At 51.0% G+C, this 14,013-nt stretch overlaps 1 protein-coding gene across 5 annotated transcripts in view; it reads right to left on the bottom strand.

Annotated features, from left to right (window-relative positions):
* Window positions 1–14,013, bottom strand: part of LOC140391761 (large ribosomal subunit protein eL31) — a 245,433-nt gene that overhangs the window by 141,502 nt on the left and 89,918 nt on the right. For 4 of the 5 annotated variants that reach the window (XM_072476605.1, XM_072476608.1, XM_072476604.1 and 1 more), the window contains exon 7: window positions 11,144–11,257. In XM_072476605.1, coding sequence (XP_072332706.1) covers window positions 11,144–11,257 — 114 coding nt within the window. Of the gene's footprint in view, window positions 1–11,143; window positions 11,258–14,013 lie in introns of those variants that run through there. The other variant, XM_072476609.1, reaches the window with a different exon arrangement.

Raw genomic sequence — 14,013 nt, 5'->3', positions numbered from 1 at the left:
GGGGATTGATGACCGCGACAACACGAATGAGTCGTGTACACTGCCTGGGTGACGGGCGCAGACGTGCAGGATCATCATGCGGTGGTCGCAGACCACCTGTACGTTCATCGAATAGGTCCCCTTCCTATTAGTGAACACGGCCCTGTTATCTGCAGGTGGCCGCACGGCGACGTGCATCCCATCGATCGCGCCCTGGACCATGGGGAACCCGGCAATGGCAGAGAAGCCCACGGCCCGGGCATCTTGGCTGGCCCGGTCCACGGGGAAGCGGATGTAGCGGTGCGCCATGGCATAAAGGGCATCTGTCACTGCCCGGATGCACCGATGCACCGATGTCTGCGATATGCCGGACAGGTCCCCACTCGGTGCCTGGAATGACCCCGTTGCATAAAAGTTCAGGGCCACCGTAACCTTGACGGACACGGGGAGAGGGTGTCCCCCGCCAGTGCCACGCGGTGACAGGTGTGCCAGCAGGTGGCAGATCTGTGCCACGGTTTCCCGGCTCATCCGGAGTCTCCTCCTGCATTCCCGGTCCGTGAGGTCCTGGTATGACTGCCGGGGCTGGTACACACGGGGCGCCCTCGGGTGCCTCCGTTGCCGTGGGGCCGCGACGTCCTCCTCCCCCTCCTCGTCCTGTCGGTCAGGTGTCCCTCCAGCCTGGGCGGCTGCCGCCTGCCCCTCTGCGGCAGCCTGCGCCGCCTCTCTGGCACGCTCCTCCTCCTCCTCCTCCTCCTCCTCCTCATCCAGGGCAACATAGACATGAGCGGCTGCCACCACGGCGGCCAACATCGCTGGATGGTCTGAAAACATGACGGCCTGGTGGGGGGGAGGGGAACGACGACATGTCATCATTGCCCATATCCCCTCCTCCCCCCAGCCAGGTGGCATGGACCGCATGGGTCCAACTGTTGGATGCTGGCACCTGGCCAGGTGGACCAACTCATTTGCCCTCCCATCACCCACCCCGGCACGGACCCCCCCCTCCCCAACCTCCACCCCGGCACGGACCCCCTCCCCAACCTCCACCCCGGCACGGACCCCCTCCCCAACCCCCAACCTCCACCCCAGCACGGACCCCCCCCCAACCTCCACCCCGGCACGCACCCCCTCCCCAACCCCCAACCTCCACCCCAGCACGGACCCCCCCCCCAACCTCCACCCCGGCACGGACCCCCTCCCCAACCCCCAACCTCCACCCCAGCACGGACCCCCCCCCAACCTCCACCCCGGCACGGACCCCCTCCCCAACCCCCAACCTCCACCCCAGCACGGTCCCCCCCCCAACCTCCACCCCGGCACGGACCCCCTCCCCAGCCCCCAACCTCCACCCCAGCACGGACCCCCCCCCCAACCTCCACCCCGGCACGGACCCCCTCCCCAACCCCCAACCTCCATCCCAGCACGGACCCCCCCCCAACCTCCACACCGGCACGGACCCCCCTCCCCAACCTCCACCCCGGCACGGACCCCCTCCCCAACCTCCACCCCGGCACGGACCCCCTCCCCAACCTCCACCCCGGCACGGACCCCCTCCCCAACCTCCACCCCGGCACGGACCCCCTCCCCAACCCCCAACCTCCACCCCAGCATGGACCCCCCCCCCCCAACCTCCACCCCGGCACGGACCCCCTCCACAACCCCCAACCTCCACCCCGGCACGGACCCCCTCCCGGCACTCCCCCGGAGCCCAGCCTACTCTAACCACCCCCCCCCCCCCCCCCCCCCCCCCGCCGCACACACACACAAGCCGAGACACACCTCTCCTCAGGCAATCAGTCTGCGGCCACGCCATTTCCTGCCCAGAGCCAACCCCCCAGGCCGTCACTCACCTCCTCGCTGGTCGGCGTGAGCCTGGAGCACCGGGTCACGCCGATGAAAAGGAGGTTTGATTCACGTCGACGTGAACGGTCATCACGTCGACGGGACTTCGGCCCATCCGGAAGGGAGATTATCGGCAGGCCGAAAATCGGCTGCCTTGCGCAGACCCGTGACATTCTCCGCGGCAGCGGCGCCATTAACGCCCCGCCGACTTTTCTCCCTTCGGAGACTTCGGCGGGGGCGGGGGCGGGATTCACGGCGGCCAACGGCCATTCTCCGACCCGGCGGGGGGTCGGAGAATGACGCCCCTGATTTGACAATCAAGGGATCATATCAAAGCCCGACTGTCCTGTTAGATTTAGCAGTGAATATTGGTGGACAATTAAGCAATTAACCAGAGAAGGAGGCTCTCAAATATTCTCATCCTCAATGATGGAGGAGCCCAAGCACCTCAGTACAAAAGACAAGGCTGAAGCATTTACAACAATTTTCAGCCAGAAGTGTCAAGTAGATGATCAACCTGAGCCTCTTTCCGAGGTCCCCAGAATCAAAGATGCCAGCTTTCAGCCAATTTAACTCTCTCCACGTGATATTAAGAACTGGCTGATGGCACTGGCCACTGCAAAAGCTATGGGTCCTGACAATATCCCAGTAGTAAAATTAAAGGCTCGTGCTCCAGAACTAGCCATGTCCCTAGCCAAGCTATTGGTACAACTACAACATTGGCACCTACCCAGCAAGGTGGAAAATTGCCTAGGTATGTCTTGTCCTCAAAAAGACAGGACAAATACAATCCAGTCAATTACCATCCCACTGGTCTACTCTTGGTCATCACTAAAATACTACCAAATGGCACCTACTCAGCAATAGCCTGCTCACTGATGCTCAGTTTAGGTTTCGACAAGACAACTCAGCTTCTGACCTCATTACAGCCTTGGTGCAAACATGGACAAAAGAACTGAACTGAAGAGATAAGGTTAGCGTGACTGCCCTCTACATCAAGGCAGCAGTTGACTGAGCGTGGCAACAAGGAGCAACAGCAAAATTGAAGTCAATTGAAGTTCTGTAGAAGGGTCATATAGACTGGAAGCGTTAACTGTGCCAAGTTTATCCAGCATTTTCGTTTTTTATTTCAGATTTCCAGAATCTGCAGGTATTTGCTTTTAATTGAAAATTGGTGTGCTGTTTATGGTCTGAATGTCACACTATCATAGCAATCAATAAGAGTTAAAACCAGTTAAAGTCCACAAGATTTGTTTCGAATCACTAGCTTTCGGAGCGCAGCTCCTTCCTCAGGTGAATCTGCGCTCTGAAATCTGCAAACCTGTTGGACTTTAACCTGGTGTTGTAAGAGTTCTTACTGTGTCCACCCCTGTCCAACGCCGGCATCTCCACCTCATAGAAATCAATAGCACAGGTTTCGGAGTTTAAAAAATAAATAACTTTTTTTCCAATTAAGGGGCAATTCACCTACCCTGCACATTGTTTTGGTTTACTGGGGTGAGACCCACACAGACATGGGAGAATGTGCAAACTCCACACAGACAGTGACCCGGGGCCGGGATTGAACCCGGGTCCTCAGCGCCGTAGGCAGCAGTGCGAACCACTGCGCCACCTTGCTGCCCACATGTTTCGGAGTTGCACACATGTACCAGCAGTTGATGCAAATCCATGGGTACAAGACAAAGAAAGTTTTCTTATATGTTAGAATTCAAACTGGAAGTGGTGGTATACCAACAGAGCAGCTGAAAGATGTTTTGCTCCTTCTCCAACCAAGAAAGTGATATGTGAGTGCAAGATGAAGAAGGAGTACAAATACGAAATAGCATGCACTCATTTCGTTAGCATGCTGCAAAATAATAGCCATAGCTGTGGCATCCGATCACTTTTGCAGCAGAGCATCTGGGCACAGATCAGCCTGGACAGTCACCTACATATCCACTGAAACCCAAACAAACACCTCAGATGATGCTCTTCACCTCGAAGGATGAATAAGAACAAGCCAACTCCAGCTCATGGACATTCTGACAAACAAGCCATTTAAAGCACCAATGTATGAGGAGTGGACTGAATGAATGGCAGCACAAAATCATGACTTGACATCAACAGGGTGAATTAACAGCCACCATTACATACGTTTGTGAGTAAGTGGCGATTAGTGAACCACTAGATAATTGTGAAGTTATTCAAGAAATGATGACGTACTATTTGAAGAAAGTGGCAGTCCAGTCAGTGATGATGCGTCTAAGAACAGTGATGGGGAATGTTTGGGCTTCTACAATTAGTAAGAGTTGGTGCTGCATGTTGTTTTTGCTCTGTAATGGTCAATATTAATAGTTAAACATCATGTCACATGTTGGTTTTGTTCCTTGAGGCTAAGTACCTATATTCAATAAAATATTTTTTCACCATTTTTGAAATAAAGACCTTGGGCTGGATTCTTCGGTCGCCGAAGCCGACATCGCGTTCAGCGATCGGCTGCAGAATCCAAGTTTCTGACCAAATCGGGGGCGGCGCCGCTTTCACGATGCGCCGCCCCCTCCAAAGCGGCGTACTCTTGGAGTACGCCCCGCCACATGTCGACGGCCTCAGGACGTTGCCTGAGGCCCGACCCCCAATGCTCCACCCCCGACCAGTCGAGCTCCCGACGGCATGAGTCATGTGTGGTCCCATCCGTCGGGAACTCGGCATGGCAGCTGCGGACTCAGTCCAGTTGGGGGAGGGCCGATCCGCAGGCAGGGTGGTAACTGTATTAGGGGCTGGCGGCACTGTGGAGAGGTGGTCCGAGGCGTGCGAGCCGGCCAAAGCGGGGGCACTATTTTGGGGGCCGAATCCATGAGCTGCCTCCGCCATGTAGCACGGTGCGGCCGCTGCAGGCCGCCGCCGTGCGCATGCGCGGCCACGGACCCGGCAATTCTCCGGGGTGTATTGCCAGCTAGAGCCGGGTGCTCTATGCTACCGGCATGCTAGCCCGCTGCAAAACAGGGAATCTGTGACTGTTTTCCGTCATTTATTCTGGCGTAAAACTCCACTGTTCCCATGCCAGCATGGGGACATAGCCCCAGAATCGGAGAATCCAGCCCCTTGTGTCTAACAGTCCTGTGTATCTTATAATCAGGCAAATACTGTAACTGTTATTTTGGTCCCAGGTACAGTACAAGTACTGTTAGGGAAGGATTGGCACCAGTTGACCTTATTGTTTCTATAATGGATCATTGAACTTTTATGCATTAAATGTTGACATTTGGAGTGATATTAACTCCAATTCCATGGCAGGTGGGGTGTTAAATACTATGGAATGGACAACCTGAAACCAACCCACCCACTGCTATTAATAGGGGTGGTTGGAGCTGCGGATAATCGTACCTGAGCTATGTTGGTTCTTAAAATATTAAAAAGAACCAGCTTGATTGCCCAACCTCATGTCCACAATCTGACTGATCTCCTTGTGTTCACTTTGCCTGTAACTGATGCCAGATCCTCTGCTGACGCCAGTTCCCAGGCTGAAGCCTTTGGCCTACCTGACCAACCGGCAACCAGCCTTCAATCTGGTTAGCTGCAATTAGGAAACAGAATCTTTTTAAAAGATAAGGTTCCCCTGTAAGATACATACTCCCAGTTTTTCTGGTTACTAAACCTACCCCTGCATCCTATCCACGGATATATTATTACATTTGCATAATTATCATTGATAGTAATGTGCTAGCATTTAATGCAAAATCATTGATATTCTGCTCTGATTTGAATGAAATTTTTCTTTTCATTCAGTTGGCACTCCAGTCTGCTACAAATATAGCAAAATCCAAAACAGGGGGTGAGATCGAACTAAAAGAAAGTCTATGTGCGGGATTAGCAGGGTCGTTACCGGCACTTGTAGCACTTCAAACGAACCCACTATCTCACAGCACTCTGGGACTTTTTAGATCCCCGGCTCAAGGCTGAACTCAGCATTGTTTCCTGCACAAAGGAGCTCCGAATGATTTCGCTGATGATTGCTTGCGGTCCCTTCTGCAATCAATCAGCGATCAATGTGAGATACTGTTGCTAGGTGATGGCAACAGGAAGCCTCCACATCTAACCAAGAAAATGTGGACAGAAGTGGCAATGATAGTGAACAGTTGTGCTATATGCATAGGACTTGAATGCAGTGTCGGAAGAGGGTAAATTACCTTCTCCGCTCTGCAAGGGTGAGTATGGGAGGCACCTTGCAATTTGAATGAATATATGTGGATGGGCATGTATCTGGTGGGGCTGGAAGGTGGTACACGAGCAGCTTGAGTGGCAATGGAGATCAAAGTTGTTTAGGTCTGAGTAGGATGACAGGCACCTTCAGAAGGGAAACGTCCTGCAATGCGTTGAGCACAGTGATGTTGGGGAGGAGGCATGTAATCTTCAGCCATATAGAATAGGAACTCATAAATGTGTTCTTGTCTTCACATGAGAAGAGGAAGCACAATGCGCAGGAACATAACCGTACAGGTGGCGGAGTTCCATATCTGGCAGTTCTGACCCTGATGGAGACATTTACGACACCCTGGGAAAGTGCGCGGTCAATTCCAGCCCCACTCATACCGGAGTCAGAACAAAAGTGAATTAACCAATAATTCTTACAAAAATACCCAAAGCCTTTGGCCTCTGAATGTCTAATAATTATGGTCACCAGGTTTGTAAGTTGAAACACAGTTACTGTTCATTTATAACAAGAATATTGCTGAAATACATAGCAAATACAATTGGTTAAATATTAATAAGTACCTAACTCTTACTTTAACTTGCCTCCCCACTCTCTATATAAAAAAGACAAACATGGAGGGGTGGAAAAGGGAAAAAAACATATGTGCAAGAGAAAAGAATCTTTGCTTCAGATGATGGTTCCCAGCATGCTTTCTTCATGGTATGCTTGTAGATTACACTATTTGTGTTGCAGCCTGTACTGTTTATCCTGCAGTGTCTAAAAGCATCTTTCCTGGAGAGGCAGAGACTTTGTTTCCTCCAACCTTGCTTTCAGATCAGTTTGTGGTTCGTCTCCAGGCTTATGTAGTGTAGAGAAAGTAGCACTCACAGGCAGCAGGCTTTCTGGAGAAATATAGTCAGTTTATGCCAGCTTTTCTGGGGAGAGTTAACAGATTCTGGACTTCGCCTGCGCATCCAGTAATGGTTTTCCTGCAAATAGATTCATCCAGGCTTTCTGCCAGTTCAGAAACACAGCCATTCTGGAGAAAAACAGAGAGGAGAGACAGTGGGTCTTCTCTCTAAGCTGCCAGGAGTCAAATTGAAACCAAACTGAAAAACTTGTGACTCTGAAAATATTCCAGTGGGATCAGATCCAATCACCACCTGTTACCAGGCACAGCACAAACTTTTGGGCCAATTCATTGGCCATCAGCCAAATCAATTACACCGAGTCCTCACTGATAGTCTGTAATCACCAATTTAAATCAGCACAGCCTTCTGGATTCTTCTGTTTGAATTAAAGGTAGAGGCCACTTGCAGGCTCATTAATCATTCATGGAATCCAAAGTGCAACAGCAGAATAAAAGAAAGGGGAAATAAAGGAATAAACAGGGAATAAACAGGAAGGACCCATTCCAGGGTTGGCATTTGAGCAGTAGGTGAGAGCTGCTGGTCGAGGAGAGGTGGGGGGTTCTGATATGGTGAGAGTAAAGGGGATACACTGTCAATGATGTGGGTGGGGGCATGAGAAACGAAGGGCTCAGGGGCAGGCAATGCAAAGTTATGGGGTGGGATTCTCCCCTACCTGGCGGGGGTGGGGGGTTCCGGCGTAATGGAGTGGCGGGAACCACTCCAGCGTCGGGCCGCCCCAAAGGTGCGGAAGTCTCCGCACCTTTAGGGGCCAAGCCCTCACCTTGAGGGGCTAGGCCCGCACCGGAGCGGTTTCCGCTCCACCGGTGGGCGGGAAAGGCCTTTGGTGCCACGCCAGCCGGGGCCGAAAGGTCTTCGCCGAGCGACGTGGGTCGGTGCATGCGCGGGAGCGTCAGCGGCTGATGATGTCATCCCTGCGCATGCGCAGGGGAGAGGGTCTCTTCCGCCTCTGCCATAGTGAAGACCATGGCGAAGGCGGAAGAAAAAGAGTGCCCCCACGGCACAGGCCCACCCGCAGATCGGTGGGCCCCGATCGTGGGCCTGGCCACCGTGGGGGCACCCCCCGGGGCCAGGTCGCCCCGCGCTCCCCCAGGACCCCGGAGCCTGCCCGCGCCGCCTTGTCCCGCCGTTCAAAAGGTGGTTTAATCCACGCTGGCGGGACTGGCATTCCAGCAGCGGGACTTCGGCCCATCGCGGGCCGGAGAATTGGCGGGGGTGGGCCCGCCGACCGGCGCGGTGCGATTCCCGCCCCCACCGACCGGCGCGGCGCGATTCCCACCCCCGCCGAATCTCTGGTGGCGGAGACTTCGGGACACGGCGGGGGCGGGTTTCACACCAGCCCCCAGTGATTCTCTGACCCGGCGGGGGGGGTCGGAAAATCACGTCCCCTGGTGAGTGGTCTTTGTTACCCTGCATGGTTATATTTGTGAAATGCACCACGCCCATGTGTAGGGTGCTTCAACAGCCACTTACTCTGCTTCTTGAAAGCTCATGTTTATTCTCTGCTGTTTTACATCCAGCAGTAGGGTCACCAGCCAGACCAATCGATTATCCAGATGGTCCACTATTAAGATAGGAGGAGCATCTCTCAGATGCTGCCACAACACAGCCTTGCCCTGCACCTTGCGCCACCACAAATACTGGCACCTCAGTGGGCATGAGCGCACCCATACAGACACTAGCACAGTCTGGGTGCAGCACATCACAATTGCCTGAGCAGCTGTCGGAGACTGAAGTTTCCCAGGACTCTGACATTTGGAGGAGTGTTGGAGATCAGGATTATGCCGGGCTCCAGGCAGAAGCTGAGCCTCTGGAGTTGCCAGCAGACAGCAAATGCTGGATATCCAGCTGGAGGTATGTAGAGATCTCACAGAGCTTCCAGAGGGTGTGATTGTTCTAGTCTGTGTAATGGAGGAGTGCATACAGGGCATAAGTGCTGCAGTCACCTTCTCCTCTGAATTTGGCATCCTTCAACAATAGATTGGCAATTCTCATTTCCAGCAGCTTGATCAAGGGCCCCTGAAGTTGCGTTCAGACCTGCAAGCCCACATACTGACAGTGACCTCAGCAGGGCATTATCTGCTGACACCTCAACATGGCCCTATGGCTGTTCAAGTTCATCTCCGGAGTCTGCATGTGAGTCATCAAACATCTGTGGCTGTCCATCCCAGTAAACCACCTCTATCTGAACGCCCCAAGGAAGAGCCAGATTGTGCAGGGCACGGGACACAACAACAATGAGGATCAGTGATCGAGTGAATATTGAAATGATCCCCAAGACCGGTGCAGGCAATGGAACATCATTTTGAGAAGTCTTCTCGATCATGGACATCATGGAGGCATGATTTATGTTGTACCTCTCTTCAGCAAGGGGTTTGAGGAAGTCTGATAGAATTCATTAGCCATCTTTTTAGAGGGTATCCTTTATCCTCAGCCAGCCAGCCAGCCATCCAGTCATGCAGAGGCACTGAAAAGTCTTGGAACCTGTGAGTAAATTACACAAGGTTCTTACCGGCGGGTCCTGGCTCTGCAGGCGGCCTGCAGAGTCCTCGTAGGGGCGCGGGGGGACCTGGCCCCGGGGGGGGGGGGGGGGGGGGGGGGGGGGGGGGGGGGGGGCCACGGTGGCCTGGCTCACGATCGGGGCCCACCGATCTGCGGGTGGGCCTGTGCCATGGGGGCGCTCTTTTCTTCCGTGCTGGCCGCTGTAAAGCTCCGCCATGGCCGGCGTGGAGAAGAAACCCCCTGCGCATGCGCTGGGATCACACTGGATCCTCCTGGCGCTCCTGCGCATGCGCCAATTCACGCCGGCCGGCGGAGGCTCTTCGGCCCCGGTTGGTGCAGCCCCAACCCCGCCGGCGCCGGTCTAGCCCCCGAAGGTGAGGAGGATTGCGCAGCTTCCGGGCGGCCCGACGCCGAAGTGGTTCACGCCACTCCTTGGCGCCGGTACAGCCCGCCCGCCGGATACCGGAGAATCCCGGCCATATGATCTGCACTTTTACTTCTTCCCTTCTCACCATCTAAGATCCCAAACAATCCATCCAGGTGAATCATGATTTACATGTTCGTTTTAAAATTTACTATGTTATATTCACTACTCACAATATCAGGCACGATCTACCGGCCGTGTTGCGCTCTCTCTCGAGTGCAATGCGGCTGGTTGATCCCTGGAAAGGCCTCTTGCTGGCTTTCTGACAGCCTTGACGCCTCACGGGATATACCCAAGTCCCGCGAGGCATCGGAGTCATAATCTCGCCCAAAAGGGGCAGTACCAAATGGCACCTGCCTGAGTAAGGTTCAAACCAGGGAAACTCCCTGAAAAACACGCCACAAATGAACTTAGAAATTTTTCGGTTAAATTCTGTCCATCATCGTCTCTGCTTTGGTATGATTGCTTTGTGAAACATATCCATTCAGTCCACACATGGTTTTGAGCTTCCAGTCATTTAACATACAGTATTAATTCTCTTCCCCATTTGTCTTCATCCTTACCTCTACTGTTTCAATTAAGCCCACATAAGCTCAAGGAACACAACCTTTTCTTTCAAATTGGCAATTCAAAGCCGTTGCAATCCAACACTAAATTCAACAATTTCATAATCTATGTCCCCACTTGTTCAGACACCAGTTGGTGATCTGCTTTACATCTCATCTAGACCCATCTTTTGGTCCTATTATCATTACTTTTTGTCTTGCACCATCACCTGTTTTGTCATTTAGTTTCTCCTCCCTTCTCCCAATCGGTGATCTCCCCTTTTGTTAGTCTGCCGTTCCTCTTTCCCGACCTCTGTACTTGCTCAAATCCTATTACATCTCTAACTTGTTCCAGTTCTGGCAAAAGATCCATTGACTTGAACTCTGTATAAGCGAATGGGTTTTGAGTGAATTTAAAGTCAGGCCATTAACTCAGTTTCTCTCTCTACACGTGCTGCTTCACGTTTTGGGTGTTTTCAGCATTTTCTATTTTGATTTCAGATTTTGGTTTTGCTTTTATGTTCAAATTAATTTTGTCAGTTCTGATAATTGCTTGAATGAAAGCATTTGTAAAATAAATAATTTGGCTTAGTGATTTTATTAGTCCTTTTCTCTTCAACCCCAACTTTTAAACCATTTGCTTTTCTACTTGTTTGTGCTGTTATGCAAAGTACAATGCATGTTTTGAAAATTAATCTTTAAAACTATTTTAGTCTGAAATAATGGATCATAACTAAATCCCAACACTCACCGCCATCATAAGACTGGAAATTTCCCACAAATCTTAGATATTCATAAGTAGGAGGCTCATTTGGGTCCAATGTCCCTCGCAGCAGATGACAGGAAAACTCAAAGGAGTTCTCAGCTTGAAGTAAAAAAGTTACGTTCTTGATTAAATCAAAGTAACACAAGTGCATGTGCTTTCTTTCCATATATATATATATATCTGGGCTTTAAATTACTATTGATAAGCCAAAGCACTATATTATTGCGCAGCTCAACCATGCGGGTGGTAAAGGGCTGCAAATTATGACAGAATGTGGACTCACCAGGTTTCCATCCCATGTATCATGCAGCCTAAATTCAATCAGGGAATAGTGGACAGTTGGGCTTTCTGACTTTCCTAAACTTTTTATTCTGAGATTAATGCTTTCCCATCAGGGAAATGCACCATTTTTTTGTGTGTAACCTTTGGGTTTTGTTACCACCCATCAGACCGGGAATTTTGCAACCGTTGGAAGTCTCCTCTAACTATTTAAATAAACCCCTTCCTCAACTTGAGCTAGGGACCATATCCTCCACTAAATGCATCTTGGAGTCTCACTCTCGGTAGTACTGTACAATTGCTGTAGCTGCCAAGATAAGCTTATGCCATTTGGGGATGCACAACACAAAGGCAAATTAGTATTTCAGGAAACAAATTTAAGAGCCAGATTATCAGCTTCCATTCACGAGTTGTCGAAAAACTAGTTTTAATGCAACAGTGGAGGAACTGGAGATATGGGGGTACGATGTTGGGAGACTTCTGAAAGTTATGTTAAATCTTTATAAAACACTGGTTCAGGCTCCACTGGAATATTTATGTCCAGTTCTGGGCACCGTACTTTTGGAAGGATGTGAAGACATTAGAGAGGTGTTGAAAAGATTCACAAGATTAATTCCAGGAATGAGAAACTTTAGTTGCATAATAGATTGGGGAGGTTGGGACTGTTCTCCCTGGAGAAGGGAAGATTGATAGATCTGAAAGTGGTATTCAAAATCGTGATGGTTCTGAACAGAGTGGAAAAGGAGCAACTGTTCCCATTGATGGAAGGATCGAGATCCAGAGGGTACAGATTTAAGGTCATTAGCAAAAGAAGCAATGGCAACACGAGGAAAAATATTTTTACACAACAAATGGTTCGTATCTGGAGTACATTGCTTGGGACTGTGGTGGAGGCAGATTCAGTCAAGGTACCCGTGAGGGAATTGGATTATTATCTAAAAGGAAGATGTGCAGAGAGCAGGGTATGGCAGTAGGTGAATTGTTCTTTCAACCAGCACAGACCCGATGGGCTGAATGGCCTCTTGCTGTGCTGTAACCATTCAACGATTCTGCAGGAAATGGGGGATATTTGAAAAACACAGGGTGAGTGTAAAACAAACTGCAAATCTGTCATCAAGAATTGGCAAGCAGCACTCCTTTAATATCACACTGAAATGTTCATCTAGATTCAAGTTTCTGGAGTGGAACTTGAACCCACAGTCTCTGACTCAGTAATGATGGTGCTATTTTTGTTTTGGTGATTAAAACGTAGAGGAGCAGCAATCAGCAGACCTCCCAGCCTTAAAATCAAGCAGGCTGTTAAGAAACACACTTGGCCACTCATTTGTCCTTCTTTGCCAAGCTGCCTGTCCCCTTCAAACAGTTGCCCCCTGAAGAGGATCCAGGAGTGAATGCCACTGCCAGCTTCTCCGGTTGTCATTACAGACAGGAAACCCAGGGTATACAAGCACAATGAAATGAGGCTGGGGGCCCCATCCTGTCTAAATACTATTATAGTTGTAGATCCAAGTTTACTTCTTGGTGGAAGCTCTGGAAATCCAAGGGGGTGGAGAACTCACATTTTAGGCTTCTACCTCATTTTTCCTCTATCCAGCCCATGGGAAACGAGTGTTCCCTGGACTCCAGGGTGAGAGGAATATCAGGTCCTACGGTCTTCAACATCTCATCCTATGCTCTTAGTAACCTTCAGTGCTCCCAGGGTCCCATAAAATAGTTTACCTCCTGTTTATCATATATGCGTTTTCTGCTGATGACTTAAATGACCAGCACAGGGATTGCTTTCCACATGTACCTATGGCTCTCAGTTCTCCCTCTTTGTGGTCACCATCAATTCCAATGCTATTGCTAATGGATCCTGTAAAGAAAATCAAGCGCTGACTGAGTTGAAATTTCCATCAGTTCAATTTCAACAACGCTGAAGCCTTTACAGGAGGGAGAGGGGGAAGGACACACCTGCGTGAATAGTGACAGGTCCCCCAGGGCCTACACCTGATGAGCAAAACCTGCCAGACAAGTTTAGGTGAGCGATCTTTCAGAGGGGGACAGGATCATGTCCGAGCACTGCCCCTGGCACTTCCCCACGAATTGTCTAGGCACTGCTCCCGGGCACTGGTGTTCCTTGGGGGATGTTCCATGGGGAGAGGGAGGGGGAGGGGGAGGGGGGGGGGGGCTGTTTGGGGTGGGGGAGGTTTCTATGCTCTTCAATCTTTAAAACCAAAGTTGTTGGCAGAGTGGCTCAATCAGAGCTTACCTGCCAGCATGATATCCTGGGACCCGCCCCTTCATTTTCTTTCAGCTATGAGCTGAACAATATGGCAGAGAAAGCTGCCTTTTGGGGTGGCGGCTTCCTCACCGTTTTTTTCACCCGCTGTGACACCCTGCCTATTTTGGGGAAACATTTGTTCATAATCATTGACTCCAATTCTAACTTGCAGCCTTTATAAACCCCAGCTAATCTCGAATGGTGCTGTCCTCTATTGCAAAGTTTTCATAGAATCATAGAATTTACAGTGCAGAAGGAGGCCATTTGGCCCATCGAGTCGGCACCGGCCCTTGGAAAGAGCACCCCACTTAAG

The sequence above is a fragment of the Scyliorhinus torazame genome, chromosome 15, assembly GCF_047496885.1.
Source record: "Scyliorhinus torazame isolate Kashiwa2021f chromosome 15, sScyTor2.1, whole genome shotgun sequence".
Lineage (NCBI taxonomy): Eukaryota > Metazoa > Chordata > Chondrichthyes > Carcharhiniformes > Scyliorhinidae > Scyliorhinus > Scyliorhinus torazame.
Note: the sequence above shows the minus strand (reverse complement) of the source record. Positions and strands in the feature narration are given on the sequence as shown.